Source organism: Silurus meridionalis, chromosome 7 (assembly GCF_014805685.1).
Source record: "Silurus meridionalis isolate SWU-2019-XX chromosome 7, ASM1480568v1, whole genome shotgun sequence".
Taxonomy (NCBI): Eukaryota; Metazoa; Chordata; class Actinopteri; order Siluriformes; family Siluridae; genus Silurus; species Silurus meridionalis.
The window spans coordinates 9626359-9643206 of NC_060890.1; the positions used below are offsets into that span (position 1 = coordinate 9626359).

The 16848-nt window shown below is 37.1% G+C and overlaps 2 protein-coding genes across 2 annotated transcripts; one reads left to right on the forward strand and one right to left on the reverse strand.

Moving 5' to 3' along the window:
- Window positions 1-4926: 4926 nt before the first annotated feature.
- Window positions 4927-12231, reverse strand: cntd1 (cyclin N-terminal domain containing 1). Its single transcript, XM_046854003.1, has 7 exons — window positions 11943-12231; window positions 11589-11664; window positions 11318-11498; window positions 11078-11240; window positions 10809-10953; window positions 9618-9714; window positions 4927-5220 (listed from the first exon to the last, which is right to left on the reverse strand). The coding sequence occupies exons 1-7, from the start codon at window positions 12145-12147 to the stop codon at window positions 5113-5115; spliced, it is 975 nt and encodes a 324-aa protein (XP_046709959.1). The 5' UTR covers window positions 12148-12231; the 3' UTR covers window positions 4927-5112.
- A 227-nt stretch (window positions 12232-12458) lies between these two features.
- Window positions 12459-16725, forward strand: LOC124388897 (cytochrome c oxidase assembly factor 3 homolog, mitochondrial). Its single transcript, XM_046854004.1, has 2 exons — window positions 12459-12717; window positions 15898-16725. The coding sequence occupies exons 1-2, from the start codon at window positions 12519-12521 to the stop codon at window positions 16002-16004; spliced, it is 306 nt and encodes a 101-aa protein (XP_046709960.1). The 5' UTR covers window positions 12459-12518; the 3' UTR covers window positions 16005-16725.
- Window positions 16726-16848: the final 123 nt, after the last annotated feature.

Consider the following 16848-nt stretch of genomic DNA (forward strand, 5'->3'; position numbering starts at 1 on the left):
CTGGGAAACTGGGTCAGTTAAACCAGACCACTTTGTAGTGGCAGTCATGCAGAAGGGTTGTACCTATCAGGATATGCATCAGAATTTCTCATGTAATCTCATGACTCATCTGCTGTGGCATGCTATTATTTTAGTAAATCGCTGAGGCAATGCATTTAGGCTTTAAGCAACTGTAAAGTGTTCTGCATTACTCCCCTATTCATCCCACTCCAGAGGCCCTCGAACAGTTCAAGTCTTTGATTATTGCCTAACCAGCAGAACTTTGGTTATCCGCCTGTTGGTTTTTGGTCTGTGAGTAAACAGTGAACAGTGATAAAACTGTTCTGGGTTCTAGGTTCTAAATTTAAACTCTTCCTGCAAATGCTTTCATGAAGGGAAAACTTTTTTCCCTGTTATGCATATACTATCACAAACTTCAAGAAACAATGCAGCTCCACCAGGATCACCTGAACTTTAACCAGTAAAGCAAGTCAATCAGGGTCTTGTTTCTTTTTTTAACCTTGAACTAATGTTCCTCATTTTTATCCTATTACCCTATTGCTGCTCTTTTGTTGTAATTATTCTATTAGTGTGCACATGTCCTTAGACACCCTTTTTATTTTTTAGAAATAGTAAGTGAAGTATGTTTTGGGACTAGAATTTAAAGCTGCAATCTATAATTATACATTATTGTGTTTAATTGCTTGTTTTGATCTTGAACTTGCACTTGGAACATCATTTCCTTCGCACTTGACTACTGATTGTATGCCGCCTTACTTAGATTACACGAGTCTGCCAAATAAATGTAAGTGTGAATATAATCATATACAGCCTACAGAACAAACAAACCAAATCCAAATTTGACGACTTAAATTTAGTGGCTGCTTGGTGTATTGGGATCCGAATGTATGTAAGAAGATATGCAGAGTTGTGGTGTATTTGAAAGTAAAGGGGTTAAATAAAACACGTTCTCCAAAGCCATGTCAGGCTGAGCTGAGGCCTCCGATGCACACGTTCAATACAAATTCGGTACTGTGGCTGGGAAGAGCAAAACCAAATGAGAAGTGCAACAGCAAGTGAGCTGCGTGTGCATGTTTAAACACTTTAAATGCTATGGTATTTGGACACAGGCTCAGATCAAAGAGACAATATGTATATAAAAAGTATTTCCAAACCATCACTCAGCATTATTATTATTCACACAGTGCTGGATGTCATGGTTTCTCTTAAACATTTCTCTCGAACATTTGACTGTATTCTGGTCACCTTCAGAAAATATATTTACAGAGTTAAATAAATCCAAATGGTTTCATGGTAATTATTTTTTAAAGTATTTCAATTAACAGGGATAGGCACATACCCAGCAGCTGACTAACTAGTATTTAAGTTTCATTGCTTACACCAGGGTGTATGACCTTTGTAGGCATGTTTATAAAATTATATTTTACATCTGATCACTTACAAATCTTATGCAAAAGAAACGATTTAAAACCATGATGATAAATAAGGCCCCTGTTTTTCCTTGTGCAGTGACCTTGTCCTATAATGCAGTGTCCTCTGTCCTATAGATAATATTATGCGTTATCTTATCACCCTATTCTCTTTCTATAGTGGCTTACAAAAAAACACAAGCCTCTCAGTAAAATTTAGTAGTTCTCCACATGCAGCGTTTGGCAGGTGACAAACATCGCTGCCACTCGAGATTGCTGCAAATGTCATTACAACACAGTTGTTGTTTTTTTTCTCTTTTTGTGCGGAAGGAAATTACCGTCAATAAAACAATTTTGCATTTCGCTGTTTTGAGCTGTTTTCATATCTGCTGATTTATTGCCATGGAACAAAACAGCTAAATCTTCACATGCTGTTGTTTCTCAGTGGGTACCTGTAAATTAATAAGATTTTTAATCTGGTATATACATAGAAAAACATTGCACATTTAGAAAACTGATATGGCACAGGTAGTCAGTGGATATCATTTTTCATAAAACATATGTTATTAATAAGGAGAAGTTATGGGTGCTGGAGTCCGAAATGGGATACAATATTTCCAGAGACTGAATACCCACAAACCCTCCATGTCGCATTAACATGGCAACTGTGTAAACCTAGCAACCAGTTGCCAGGGAGAGGCAAGAGGCAGACCCCTGAAGAGCTGACTCGCTTATTTGGCAAGTGAGCCGTGCAAAAAAAAGAAAACAAAAAAAAAAAAAAAGAATTCCCCCGTGACTCGGCAAAGGCCCCGGTTGCCATGGTAACCGCATGGAAGTGATGGAGCATTTTTATTTTTTCCTGCGCCATGCTTATGGGATTCCAATGCTATAGCACCCATGCAAAGACAAACCGAGCTCACTTTGTTTGACGCAGCCTCTGTTGCGGCCTATATTGTTTGGTGTTTTATTTAGTCGAGGTCTAAGCCATTCCAGACAGAAATATTGGTCATTAGTTACATTCATCTTAAGAGAGCTGCTGGTCTATACAGATGTCCCATTTATGCATAAATCCTCATGCATCAAGTAATACTGTACCATGTATAAACCAGTATTAAAAAGTCTTCATCCAAAGACGATTATTTCATTCATTCAAGAATGATCTCTCTTATCCCAGAGACACTGCTCATTAGTGTAAACACTCCCTGAATGGGATGTCTAGTCCACCTTCTTGCACCGTGCACGTACACATTATGGGAGAAAGAAGAAAACCAGAGAACCAGGAAAACCGCATAGACACAGGGAGACTGACTCTCTGGGGCACTGTTTCCATGGTAACCAAGAGACAATGTAGGTAGTCAAGAAGCAAGTAGACAAATGTAGGCTACACCTGAGAGTTTATGAACTCTCATTTCAAACATTTTATAATCTTCTAATCAACATTTTTAAATGTTAAATTATTTATCAAATCTTTTTCATTTAATAACACTGTCAGTACCAGACCACTAGCTATATGTAAAGTGCAACTTTTAGAGTATAAGACTCCTAAATGATGGATCTTGCACAGTGACGTCTAACCTTTCTGCCTGAATTAATGTTTTAGGTTTTAATACTTATTGAAATCATTTTTCACATGAATTTTTTTTCTTTCTATATAATTAAATTGTCTGACAGCTAGTATAAATTCACTGCCTCACACATACCACTTTAAAATATTATAGGAAGGGCAGCCTCCTGTAAAATTTCATCAAAATGCAAAAATTAAATGTTTCATATATAAAATGTTAAAATGTGTCTGCATTGTTCATCACTCGGTAAAATTCAGTATGTTAGCAAATCAAATCAAATATCGCTTTGGTGATTTACTTTTGGAAGCACAGCTTCACTGGGACTAAACGAGTGAATTGGAGTGTAGGTTTACATAGTAAAAAAATAACTCAGTGTTTACTGGACTTTTCTTCATTGGCTCTGTTTGTTCTGCCTGAGTGCATGGCCTCTCCATTTGCTGATTTGGAGATCTCTCAAAAGGGGCTAACTGACAATGAGTGAAATTGAAATGAACAAGCGTGACATAGACATATCAACACCAGTCAGAGTGGAAGTGTACACAGAGCTGCAGGAGTTAGTCAATAGAATAGCTTGACATTAATATATCAAGTTATATCAAGATATTAATATTTACTTTATAAGTAAAAAAAATATATTGACCAGAAAAATCACCAAATTGTATAAAGTGTTAAGTGATTCATTCTATAATCATTTTACTATTCATAGGTCTAGCTTCATTCTCACTGCCTTAAACTTTAGCTATCTATTTAGCAGCTTAGCGCCTTAATATGGCATGGCAGACACTGCTAATTTTCTGAGCCTGATTCTAGGTAAATCTTTTGATGCTTTTATATATGAGGAGATAATGAGAATTAAGCAGGAGACCAGACCAACAGATAAAATAGAACACACACACACACACACACACACACACACACACACACACACACAGATCCATTGTTTTACCTTTTTAAATACCACCAGTCTAATTGTCAGGATGAACAAAGATCTGTAGTTGAAGTAATGCTAAAGTATATATAATGTATATGAATAGTAATAAATAGTAAAGTGATGGAAATCACTGAATGATTGTCAACCTTTTAAGTAGCATTATTAAAAAAAGAAAGTTTTTACATTTTGTTTCATTAAGCATGTTGATTACATAAAAGGGTTGCATAATGCCCTCATCATTTATATAACTACGAACTGAAAATTTCCTAGTTAGTCAGCCAACATAGCTAGCGATAAATCAACAGGTAATGTTGGCTAGCATCAATGAATTATTTCCACACACTCTATACTTCTGTGTTTCAACTTCAGTTTTCCCGGATTCATTCACATGTGCGTTTGTGTTTTAAAGCGCAATTTTACGGTTTATTATGGAGGGACAAAATAAAGTGAGTATTAAGTCTAATACCTTTTCATGAGGAACTACATAACGAAAAACCAAGCAGACTTCAAGCTGTAAACAGATGGCCCATGAACTGATTATCCTTCTGTGGTTTTGCATGTCTGTTAGCTGTGGGTTTTGTACTTGTTAAACATGTCTATTCTTTGTGCAGGTGGTAAAGTGAAAATAAGTTTTAATATAGCTTTGGCTAACTTTGAGGTAATATAGCATCACAGCCTACACAAACCAATTTAACACAACCTACACATTTTGCATTGTGTGGGTCATTAAACATGTCAGTTCTAATGCAGACTAATACATCATGCTACTGCTAAATTAAAACATGGTTTGAAAAAGAAGAAAAAAAATCATGGACACTGACCCCTTTGGCACGCTGGCTGGACTTCAAGCTCAGAGAGCTGGAGTCAGGAAGTGAACCCAGGAAGGAGTTACCATGACAACAGTACTGTCCACTGATATCAAATCGTGCGACTAAAAATCCACCTGCTAATTTATTCTGCATGTAATCGGAAACTAAAGTAATGCAGTGCAAAATTATTAAATGAAGTACATGAAATCATATTTGCTTATCAAATGTTTGTTTTATTTATGAATATTTAGTTAACGTTCTGCCCATTACTACATTTTTGAACTATGTTTTAGCTGCTTTTTATACAATACTAGGGAATATTTATTTTCTTACATTCTGATTTTGCCAAAGTTCTGTTGTAGATAGTGCATTTCTTATACTACTAATCATATGCTTCCTTATGATAACTTTGCTTTGCTCTTGGTGATGTGCACAAGGATCACATGAGCAAATTCCATGATGCTCTTGGCCGAGATTCCGGTGATCAGACTGAGCTGCTCCACTACCTAGAGTATAAATGCACATACACATTGCAAATTATAAATTTAGTCTACAGTCCATATATAAGCCTAATACTAATACTATACAAAATGCTTAATGTAATGCTGCATGGTGTTAATATTGTAGAATCAAGTATCAAAATCTCTGTACTTTTGTACTGTACTATAGCACTGGTAAGCAGAATGTTATAGCCGCCTTATTAATGGCGAAATATCTCATACATGAGTCAGGATCATACAGGTGTTTTAAGCACATTCAGTTAAGCAGCATTTCAGATTTATAAACAGGAATGATGAATAACAGCTTTCTATGGCCACTTTTAAATCTTTCCTTGTTCATTTTCATTACTTTCACACCAAAAAATTGTTTATTAATTAGTGTGGGTTTGCAAGTGAACTAATCAATTGCTAATCAATTAATTATTTACTAACTAAGATTAAGAGTCTATGAAACAAAGTAAAAAAAATTATACACCTCTTTTCTCAGAACCATCCACAAATTATGCAAATATTAGTAAATGGACTGTTTTTTTTTTATTTTATAAAATTGTTTAAAATAATTTCCTAATTCCTCTTCTTCTTCTTCTTCTTCTTCTTCTTCTTCTTCTTCTTCTTCTTCTTCATATTTCGGCTGCTCCTGTTAGGGTTTGCCACAGTGGATCATCCGTTTCCATACCCCCCTGCTCTCTACATTTGCCTCTTTCAAACCTGCATGTCTTCCCTCACCAAATCCATAAACCTCCTCCTTGGTCTTCCTCTTTAGCTCCTTACTGGTGGCTCCATCTTCAGCATTCTCCTACAGATGTACCCCATGTCCCTCCTCTGCACATGTCCAAACCATCTCAATCATGTCTTTCTCACCTTGTCTCCAAAATATCCCACATGCACTGTCCCTCTTTATAGACTCATTTCTCTTCATTTCTCGGCACTCTCAACGATAACCTCAACATCTTTAGCTCTGCTACCTCCAGCTCCACCTCCTGTCTTTTACTCAATGCCACTGTCTCTAAACCATACAACATCGCAGGTCTCACCACAGTCCTATAAACTTTCCCTTTCACTCTTCTATCACAAATCACTCCTGCCACTCTTCTCCACCCACTCCACCCTGCCTGCACTCTTTTCTTTACCTCTCTAACACACTCTCCATTACTTTGCACTGGTGACCCCAGGTACCTAAACTCATCCACCTTTTCCACCTCTTCTTCATGCAACCGCACCACTCCACTTCCCTCCCTCTCATTCACACACATGTACTCTGTCTTACTCCTACTGACTTTCATTCCCCTTCTCTCCAGTGCATACCTCCACCTTTCCAGGCTCTTCTCAACCTGCTCCCTACTCTCACCACAAATCACAATATCATCCGCAAACATCATAGTCCATGGAGACTTCTTTCTGATCTCGTCCGTCAACCTGTCCATCAGCACTGCAAACAGGAAAGGGCTCGGAACCAATCCTTAATGCAGTCCAACCTTCACCTTAGTATGTTGTTCCTACTGCACATTTCACTGCTGTAACATTGTCCTCAATGTTACAATGTCCTGCACCACCCTCACATACTTCTCTGACACACCTGACTTACTCATACAACCACAACTCCTCCTTCAGCACTCTGTCGTATGCTTTATCTAGATCCACAAACACACAATGCAACTCCTTCTGACATACTGGTGTATGTCATCTGGTCCAACCAACTTTCCACTCTTCATCCTCCTAATCGCTGCTCTCACTTCCTCCTTACTAATTCTATCCACTTCCTGCTTCACCAACTCCACACCATCCAAACTTCTCTCACTTTTTCCTCATTCATCAGCTGCTCAAAATACAAATACACCTCCATCTTCTCAACATACTCTCCTCACTAGTCAACACATTTCCATCTCCATCCTTTATTGCTCTAACTTGCAGCACATACTTACCAGTTGGGTTCCTCTGCCTGGCCAATCGGTATAAATCTTTTTCTCCTACTTTAGTTTCCAAATTCTCATACAGCTTCTAATATGCCTTTTCCTTGGTTTTTGCCACATCCCTCTTCACCTGCTACCTTCTTAACATCTTCTTGTACTCCTGCCTACTTTTCTCATCTCTCTGCCAATCCCAATTCTGGGTCACTAACCTCATTCTCCTTATGCTCTCCTGCACTTCCACATTCCACCACCACGTCTCTTTGTCTTCCTTCTATTTCCAGATGTCACACCAAGTACCTTTCTAGCTGTCTTTCTACCCTTATCATTTTTGCAGTAGATGACCAATCATCCAGCATTTCTTCACCACCACCGAGCCCGTCTGACCTTTTCCTTGAACCTCACACTACAGTCTTCCTCCTTCAGTTTCCACCATCTTATTCTTCTTTCAGTCTTCACACTCCTCCTCTTCTTTTTAACCTCCAAAACCATCCTACAGACCCCCATGCTATGTAGCTACACTGTCCCCTGCCACCACCTTACAGTCTCCAATCTCCTTTAGGTTGCATCTCCTGCATAAAATATATTATACCTGTGTGCTCCTCCTTCTTCCTAAAATAAATGTTCACCACTGCCATTTTCATCCTTTTAGGGAAAAAAATTCTTAATTATTGCTCATATTATTGCAGTTCTGCTAGAGGTGCAACCTGGGCTGCGCATTTAGGACTGTAGCCCTGAAGATGCCTACATGAATAATTCTCCACTGGGACTTCAAGTCTTGGAGTCAGTAACAGACTAAAGCTGTGTTGTAACTTTGCATTTCCATAAACGAAGACAAGACCATTTAGACAGGTCTTACCGTAAAATATGTGGAAATACTCATGTCTTATTTTCTGAAAAGGCTCAATTCTGCCAAATCAGTAACAATCAGTTAGTGTGAGAGGAAAATGGATTTGTGCCAAAAAAGAAATCCTCTCATGCTGAGAGTTAAAAAAGATGAGCAGAGCATAATGATCACAAAAGTACTCTCTATGGCAATGTAGCAGCTACAAGGATACAGTGATAACTCAGTTGTGCCTTCCTTTGTCTAGCAACACCAAACTGGCCTGGTTCTGTGTTAGATAACCAAAAAAGGTGTATTTTTTTTATCAACCTGGTATTCCTACTACAGAGATAATGCCCAGAGACATGTGTTTATGATAAATACAACTTTTTGTCTTGAACATGTCAGTGTATCATGTCATACACTGACTGTTAAGTTGCCACAGCTTCCATAGAAGTAAATGTTAGGCTGCTAACTGAGGTGATAATGTTGAGCTGGAGAATGTACATAATTTCTTGCATCTACTGAAACAAATACAGATGTGCCAGACAGAACAGAGGAGGAAGAGAAAAATCTGGGCTCAGCCCAAGATGATTAAGAATCCAGCTAACGCCTCTGCCATTGGCACAAAAATAATTCTATAGAAGTATATATATAGATCTATATACCAATCCAGACCTAACACAAAACATGGATAAGATAAGATAAGATATACCTTTATTCATCCCACAGTGGGGAAATTTCTTAACCGTTCTTAACAAGAAGAATATATGCTAGGAAGTTCGATGTTGAAAATTATGAATTGGCTGGGGGTCCCTAAGTGCTACATTTAAAGATACCACCTAAAATTAAGTCTAGAAAGGGTTGTTTTCATATGTGTGTGTGTGTGTGTGTGTGTGTGTGTGTGTGTGTGTGTGTGTGTGTGTGTGTGTGTGTAATAATCTTAACATAACGAGGCTTCTTTTTGATGTTTCTGTTTCTTAAAAACAGGATTACAGCCATATAAAAAAAAAAATCACTTTTTGTTCTGATTCTATTCTTTTGTTCTTGAACTTCGAACATGATAGAAACCCAAAAATGTTCCAGCATGACAATGCTCCTGTGTACAAAGAGAAGTCAATTTAGATATGGCTAACATGGCATAGATCTTAAATGCCTACAAAGTTCTGAACTCAACTCTATTGAACATCTTTGGGGATGAAATGGAACGCTGACTGCCCCCCAGGCCTTCTCACTCTACATCAGTACCTGACTTTACTAACACCCTTGTGGCTGAATGAGCACAAATCTCCACAAGCACACTCCAAAATCGAGTGGAACACCTTCCCAGAAGAGTGAAGGTTATTATAACAGTACATGAGGATTAAATGTGGAATAAAATGCCTTTTTGAACTAACATGTAAACAAAGAATATGTTTAATACAAATACTTTATCTTCAGTAAAATATACTTCACTCTTCTACCAAAGGTATGAAATTATTAAAAGTATTTTAATTATCTTATCATCCGTGTTAGCTAGCATCAAATGAGTATACAAGTAACTTAAAACACTCTATAGGTATTTTGTAAAATAATATTTTGTCCTGCATAATTTCAGCAAGAAAACAGCAAACATCCTGTTTAACTGCTGATCTAAAGAACATGCTCTGGTTGTAAGTGCAGCACTGACTTACCTTCTCCCAAGTAGATATTTGGTAGATGAAAGCAGCCACAGCAATCACTCCAACCCCTAACAGCATGCAGTCTTCAGTCACAGACACAAACTTGGCTCTAATACACACGAGGAAACAAACAGTGAGGTAATCAGTAGCACCTTTGCTGTAGTGATGAGACCATGCTTAAAATATTTGAAACATGCGGACGAACCGAAAAAAACAAAAAAAACAATAGCAGGGTGTATTTGTGCAGTGGAAGAGTAGGTGTAACAACTCCAGCTGTAAAATGTACACTCCTGAGACATACGTTTGTGTTCACCTACCTGTGAACTTTGTATGTGCTTTTTTGTGCATCTCATTCCACATTTAGTCCCCATTTGCTCTGATAATAACCTCCATTTTTCTCTGAAGATGTTACATTGGATTTTGGAGTGTGGTTGTGGAGATCTGTGCTCATTCAGTCACAACGGTGTTAGTAAAGCCAAGTACTGATCTAGAGTATGGGGGTGCAGTCAACATTCCTGTTCTACCCAAATGTGTTCCGGAGGGCTGAGCTTTCACTCTAACCCATGTAAACCTGTGGAAAAGGTGTAAACCCGGGGTGCCCAACACATCGATCGGATCTACCGGTCGTTCACAAAGGTAGTGTGGGTATATCGCGTGACATTAAAAAATAGATAATTATTTATGCATAGTAGGTAGATCATTTTAATTGTCATTTTATCAGTAGCTTGCATGCTGAAAAGGTGTGTGCACCCCTGGTGTAAACCATATTTTCAATGAGTTCACTTTGTGCACAGGGGCATTGTCATCCTAGAACAGGTTTGGGTCTCCTAGTTCAAGTGAAGGGAAAATTTGATTATAGCCATGCCCCTGATTATGGCTGAGGGCTGTGATTAGAGACTGATTGCATTTTAATGTGGCATGACTGCAACATGCTAAAGACTACAATGGCTTCTGATATAAAACTGGAATTTACAATAAAAAAAGGCAGATTTTTCTTACTAAAAATATTACTTGACTTAAGTGCAATGCAATGGCGGTTATACTTTTCAGTGTGTAAAGTTTTCTGCATGTCACAAATAAAAGGTAATAAAATGTGTGTGGTGTAGTTCACTTCTTTTTCTGTGATGTGAATGCAGCCCACTCTATGACAGAACCTTCAACACATACTCACACACACCACATACACACAATTGCTGTACTTACTGCTGATCTGTAGAGGGGCTGAGACATCCAGTCACTGCTATAAGTAATGAGCTGTAGATTGACTCCCGTTGCAAGTAAACGAATCGAAGAACATACCTGCACAGGTGATGCAGGTGTGCAACCGCCGTAGCCGGATTATTGTGGCCTATTGAAAATACAGGAGGCCTTTTTTAAATACCATAGAAAACATATGACAAGCTGAAATGATCACAGTGAGCTCACATTTAAAAGAAAGTCCAGCGTGATAGTTAGATAAAAGACACCTTTACCAAGAACTTCTAGGAGAGTCTCCGCATATAACAGAGGATTTGGTACGTTCACACTGAAGTCCAACGTTTTCAAGATCAGAAGCTCGGATTCCAATATTTTCTCTTTGGGACAGTCAGTACCAACCGACTGAAGGTATCTCAAAGCAGAATTGTTGTCAATCACCTAAATTCAACATGGAAATTCATTATAACATATAAACACAATAACTGATCATATCCAACTTGTCTTTATATTCTCACGTTGGTATGCAGGGTTACTTTGCTTGCAATTTGCATGCTTGAAATAATGAAGAGACAGAATTTATCTCTTAGAATCTGAAAGATGAGTTCTTCCTCAGTTCCTTTGGCTGCACTCACGCTGGCACCACATACCTCGCTCTGCTGCTGGGATAATAAATTCTCAATGTGCTTCAGCATAAATCTGAGGAAAGAAAATCCAAAATGTTAAAAAAGATTTAATGCTGAGGAAGTCAAATTTAGGTAGATTTTTGTATATTGAGTGGTGACTTGCCTGTCTAGTAGTTCAATGGCATGATAAGCCACTAAAGGGTCAAGTCTAAACTCTTCACAAATAAAGAATGCATGTTCTGTAAGTGCAAAGGAAAAAAAGAAATGATTGCAGGAGAGACATTTTGATTCGAGCAGTTATAAAAGGCATTATAACACTACAGTTGTGGGTTTGGCACATGTTTAGCCAAGTTAACATGCGTACTTGATGAAAGGAAATGACTGACAGCAAAGTTGGGATTAAAATGAAAGTTAAAAACGACACCAAACAAATATTTCGAATATATCGAATATATATATTCGAATATATCGAGAATATCATACTTCAGGGTAACCAAGTGAGGTTTATTTGACCCACCGACTACTCTTCTGTCTTTAAAACTTCCACACACACTTCCACAAACATTCCTCACGTGCGACTTGTTCTGCTTGTTAAGCGTGTTCAAGATGTCTGATAAAAGCTCAAAAGAAGCTTCACCGTATCGTATGTTTATTGTCTGATGGTTTATTGATGGCGATGTTGGCCTTTTAGCCAGTGTGGGCTTGAGTTTGAGGTTGTCCATAACGATGATTTCTTCGATTTTTTAAAGCATTAATAACTTTACCCCAACAGCACACTAGAGGGCGACCTTTTCAAACACGATTTAACCGGATCCTTCCGGTTTTCTGACAACCGCGGTTTCAAATGTGACGCATTCGCGCATGTACACAATTAAAATAAATACATTAAACCAATAAAACATACATGAACACATCCGAGTGGAAAATGTATATAAAAATAACCAAAAAATTTTTATTATAGTAATTTAATGCGAGCTAGTATTTTGGCATATGCGTTTTTAAAGCGCAGCTTCAATTTATGTGAACCACTTGCGCATCACTTGCGCGTGTTTGACCACAAAAACACACACGAACACCAGCGCTACGGGAAAGCATGGCTGATCAGGAAGGTAAAGGGAAACCTGAAGGCGAATATGCCAGGAGGATCAATCCTACCAAAGACAATTTAACACGAGAACAGATGCAATTCATCCGGCAAGCTGAACTTGCTCAGTGGGGGAAAAAGAGCCAAAAACTTCGCACACGGAATGTTATAACCGGACTTGCCATTGGAGCCCTAGTAATGGGCATCTGTATCCTTAACTATCACTACACAAGGTTATTGCTGCTAGGGTACTAGCTAGCTAGCTAGCTGTTATATATGACTGTAATAATATTATGTAATGTATTGTTTATTTTACTGGTAGAGTCACTAAATAGGGAGCGATCACGTTAAGTTAGTGATGTATTACACTGCGATTTAATGTTTTTATATAAGATCTAGACATGAAGGCATCTAGGGCTAACATTTAAAACAGATCAGTCAGGAAGTTTTTACATTTTTGTAATACACTTTGATCTCATGGTATATTATACTGCTAATATACACTTCCTGACCCAAATAAAAGTCACAGTAATATTTCATTTGACCGCCTTCTGCTTGGATTCTGTCACGCATGCGTCGTGGCACCGTTTCACTAATCTTATGCAATATCACAACATTTATTTCCGTCCAGATTTGCATTAAGTCCTCGCCAAAATTATGTACTGATCATAGAAGAGTCGGACTACAGCATAAAGTCTTCTCCAGCACATCCTAAAGAAGATCATTGGGGTTAAGGGCTAGACTCTGTAATGGACAATCCATGTGTGAAAATGATATGCTCCTTGAGCCGCTCGATTATTATTTTTTATGGTCATTTTGGAATATGTTTGTGCTGTTAGAGAAGAAAAAATAAATACATTGATGTAACTGGTCATTCATCATATTCATGTAGTCGTTTTCTGGGGACATTATGTTGCTGAAGCAAGATTTGACCAACTGAAGCAACCCCAGATCATCACACAGCCCCCACAGTCTTGTACAGTAGACACTAGGAATCACTTCATCAGCCTGGATTTTTATCCATCACTCTAGAACAGGGTACATCTGGACTCATCAGACCTCATAAACTGTTTCCCTTGAAAGTCCAATCTCCATTTCCCAATGTTCAATTCGATGGGAATGTAAGGGATTGGGACTAAACAGAAGTGTAGCCTTTAAAAAAAAAAAAAAAAAAAAAAACACTTATTGGTGAAAGCAGAAAAAAAAGGCTTCAGTTTGCAGGGGAGCATAAAGAATGGACTTTGGAAAAATTTCTTGTGGTTTAAAAAAATTCAGATGTACCCATCTTGTCTGGTGTCTACTGTACAAGCCTGTGGGTGCAGTGTTACAATCTGGGGTTGCTATAGTTGGTCAGGTCAAGGTTCTGCAACGTTATGTGATAAAAAATTAGGTCGGCTTAATATCTGAATATACAAAACACTGGCATTGTTTCAGCTTTTCGAAACGGTAGCATGGTGAATGTGTACCGTAATCAAAGCAAAAGGCGGTCCAATGAAATATTGGTGTGCCTTTTTTGTGGCAAGGCAGTGTGCAATAATATCATAAAATATTATGTTAAATTATATTAGAAACCGTTTTTCAAGGAAAAGCAGCTATTTAATGGGCAAAAAGTTGCTTAAAGTCACCAGGTGGCATTTCCATATTTATTGCATTGTCATTTGCACATCAAAATGTGTTGCACAGAAGAGAAATATTCTGAAGAAACTCGTAATAATAATAATAATGTCAGAAAACGAGACTGTAAGTCATTTTTTATTTTTTAACACAAATCTACCTTAAGAAATTTGTTAATTGTAAATAATCTTATGTAGAGCCTAGAAATGAAACTTTATATTGTGTATTTTTATCTTTGAAGGACCGGTTGGTTTATCTGTAATAGCCCTTTTATCATACCAGCTGCTCCTGTTTGAGATCGCAACACTTCTTTCACAAGTACACTACATTATAGTACGTCTTACAGACAGGATTAAAAATAAAAAAGCTGTTATTTCCCAGACCTTTTCAGCATTCTTTTTGTTGTATCTCTTGTATCAGAATGTTCCCAAAAAAATAATAGTAATGTCTGAATAACATGATGAAGAAAAATCTAAGTGGACAATTTATGATTGAAATCATGTCAATTATGTAATAATACAGGCCTAGTATTATTATTATTATTATTATTATTATTATTAACTATTATTAGTACTATTATAACTATTACTAACTATTATTTTGATACTTAATTAAACAGACAATTCCTTTTTTAAAAATTCGATTAATTGAAAAAAAAAAAATTCAAACCCTAATTCAGGGTATTTATGTATAAACTTATACTTAAAAAAATGGAAAAGCCACATAATGAGTTTAACTATCTTTAATTTAGATATTTTAGAGCTTATAGTGGCTGCTTGTTGAGGACTGTATGGGGGATTTCTCCTTTGAACAAATTTACTCATGCTGGATTTTTTCTTTCTGTGAAGAAAAAAATCATTTGAGTATGGTGTAAATTGTGTAAATCAACATTTGTATTGTTTTTAATGAAAATTGCAGATGACAAGTTGACAACCATACTTAAAAAAAAAACAGACATTTTGTTTAGTTGTGAAGATATAAGCATCTAGAATGTCATTTAATTCTGTATAATAATTAAATGATATATGAATAAATTAAATATACAAACATTGAAAACAAGCATTTGAACGCGGTCAAGCCGCAAGAAATCACGTTTGAAAACAGAAGTTATCTTGCCGTCACGCAAACTCATAACTTCAGCAGCCTGAATAATCGATAACGGCATTCGAATTTCATTATCCATTATTATTGATTTTCTTGATTAGTTGTTGCAGCCCTACAATATCATAATTTCCAGTAATCTAATGGTCAGTTTTATATAAATGTCAACACCTTAATACCTAGTAAGTATTCGCATGTTTAAAACCATAAACAGACCCCTTTTGTTTGCACAGTTTATCGTGAAAATGTATGTCCAGTTGGGTAAATTGACTTTGGCCTTCAGTCATTTACACTGTTTCACTGAAGAAAAAATCTAAACATAAAGTCTATTTTAGCTAAGAAGAAGTTTTTGACTATTCTTAGGTGAGTGTTTACACGTTTGCAAAACTGGATTTGGGCCTTTTCTCGTATTTATCCTAAAGATTCTCAGATTGTGTGGGGACTTTTTGTGAAACTGCTGTATTCATGTCTGTCCACAGATTATCTATGGGATTAAGTTCTTTGAGCCACTGAAAGACATTTGGGACTTGTCCCAAAGCCTCCATTATCTTGGTTATATGCTGTGGGTCATTTTGCTGAAATCTAATCCTTCTTTGCACACTAAAAGGTGCTGCATCAGGACTATGGCTAACTATTTTGTAAACATGTACAAACCTTGACTGAGTTTCACCAGATGGCTATACATTCTACTCCGTGTCTCAAGAAAAAATCATGGAGAAAATTGATGAAGAAGCAAAGATGGCTGCCAGGATGCGTAACCCAAAGACTGGAGCGAACTAATCACCATTTAGAATTGGATTCCTAAAGATGATTTGGGACAATGCTGTGCACCAATAAACAGCAACCACAGGTTTTGGGCCTGATCTCAAATAGATCTTTGCCTCGTCTATAAATGAACTACATAAAGGATGAAATAATTCTGTATTGTTAACAGGTTGCTCATTACTTGTTTCTGGAGATTTGTATCCTTCTATTCCAGTACATTTGTCCCTTAAATTCAGATGTTATATGAAGCTTTGATTAAATATGTGTTCTTAGCGCTTGTATAAAATTTGTGTGTACTATTTCTTGGCTACAAACTACACCGTAGGTCTTTAGTCTTCTCCACTGGATAGGATTAACAACTTCCTGGAGCAGAAGAGGTTGCAATATGCCAGTGCACATCTCTTTCCAGTTTCCACATTCATATTCAGCCATTGAGTTTTCATGACTAGCAGTCACTTTTCTGCTCATTCATGAAGATTTGGGCAAAAAGTCACAAACTGGAGAAACAATGAGGTCTTGAATGAAAATGACAGGCGGAGTTGTTTAATCAATATACCACAAGAGGGCACTGCTAATCCTTATGCTCCATGAAAAGTGCGTGATCAGCGCTGCATAGACGTTTGGGTGAATGATGGGAAAATGTTGATAAAATGTTTAAATAATGTTAAACTGTAAATTATTATTATTTTTTTTTTTGGCAGTGTCAATAAAAGTCCGATATTTGCCATATCCTTTATATGCACATTCATTTCTGTCATGCAGATGTTTTACTCATTCATATTTTTTATTTACGCTTAATTGTACAAATACATGTATATTTAAATTCATGTATTATTAAAAAAAAAAAAAAAGAGGAAAG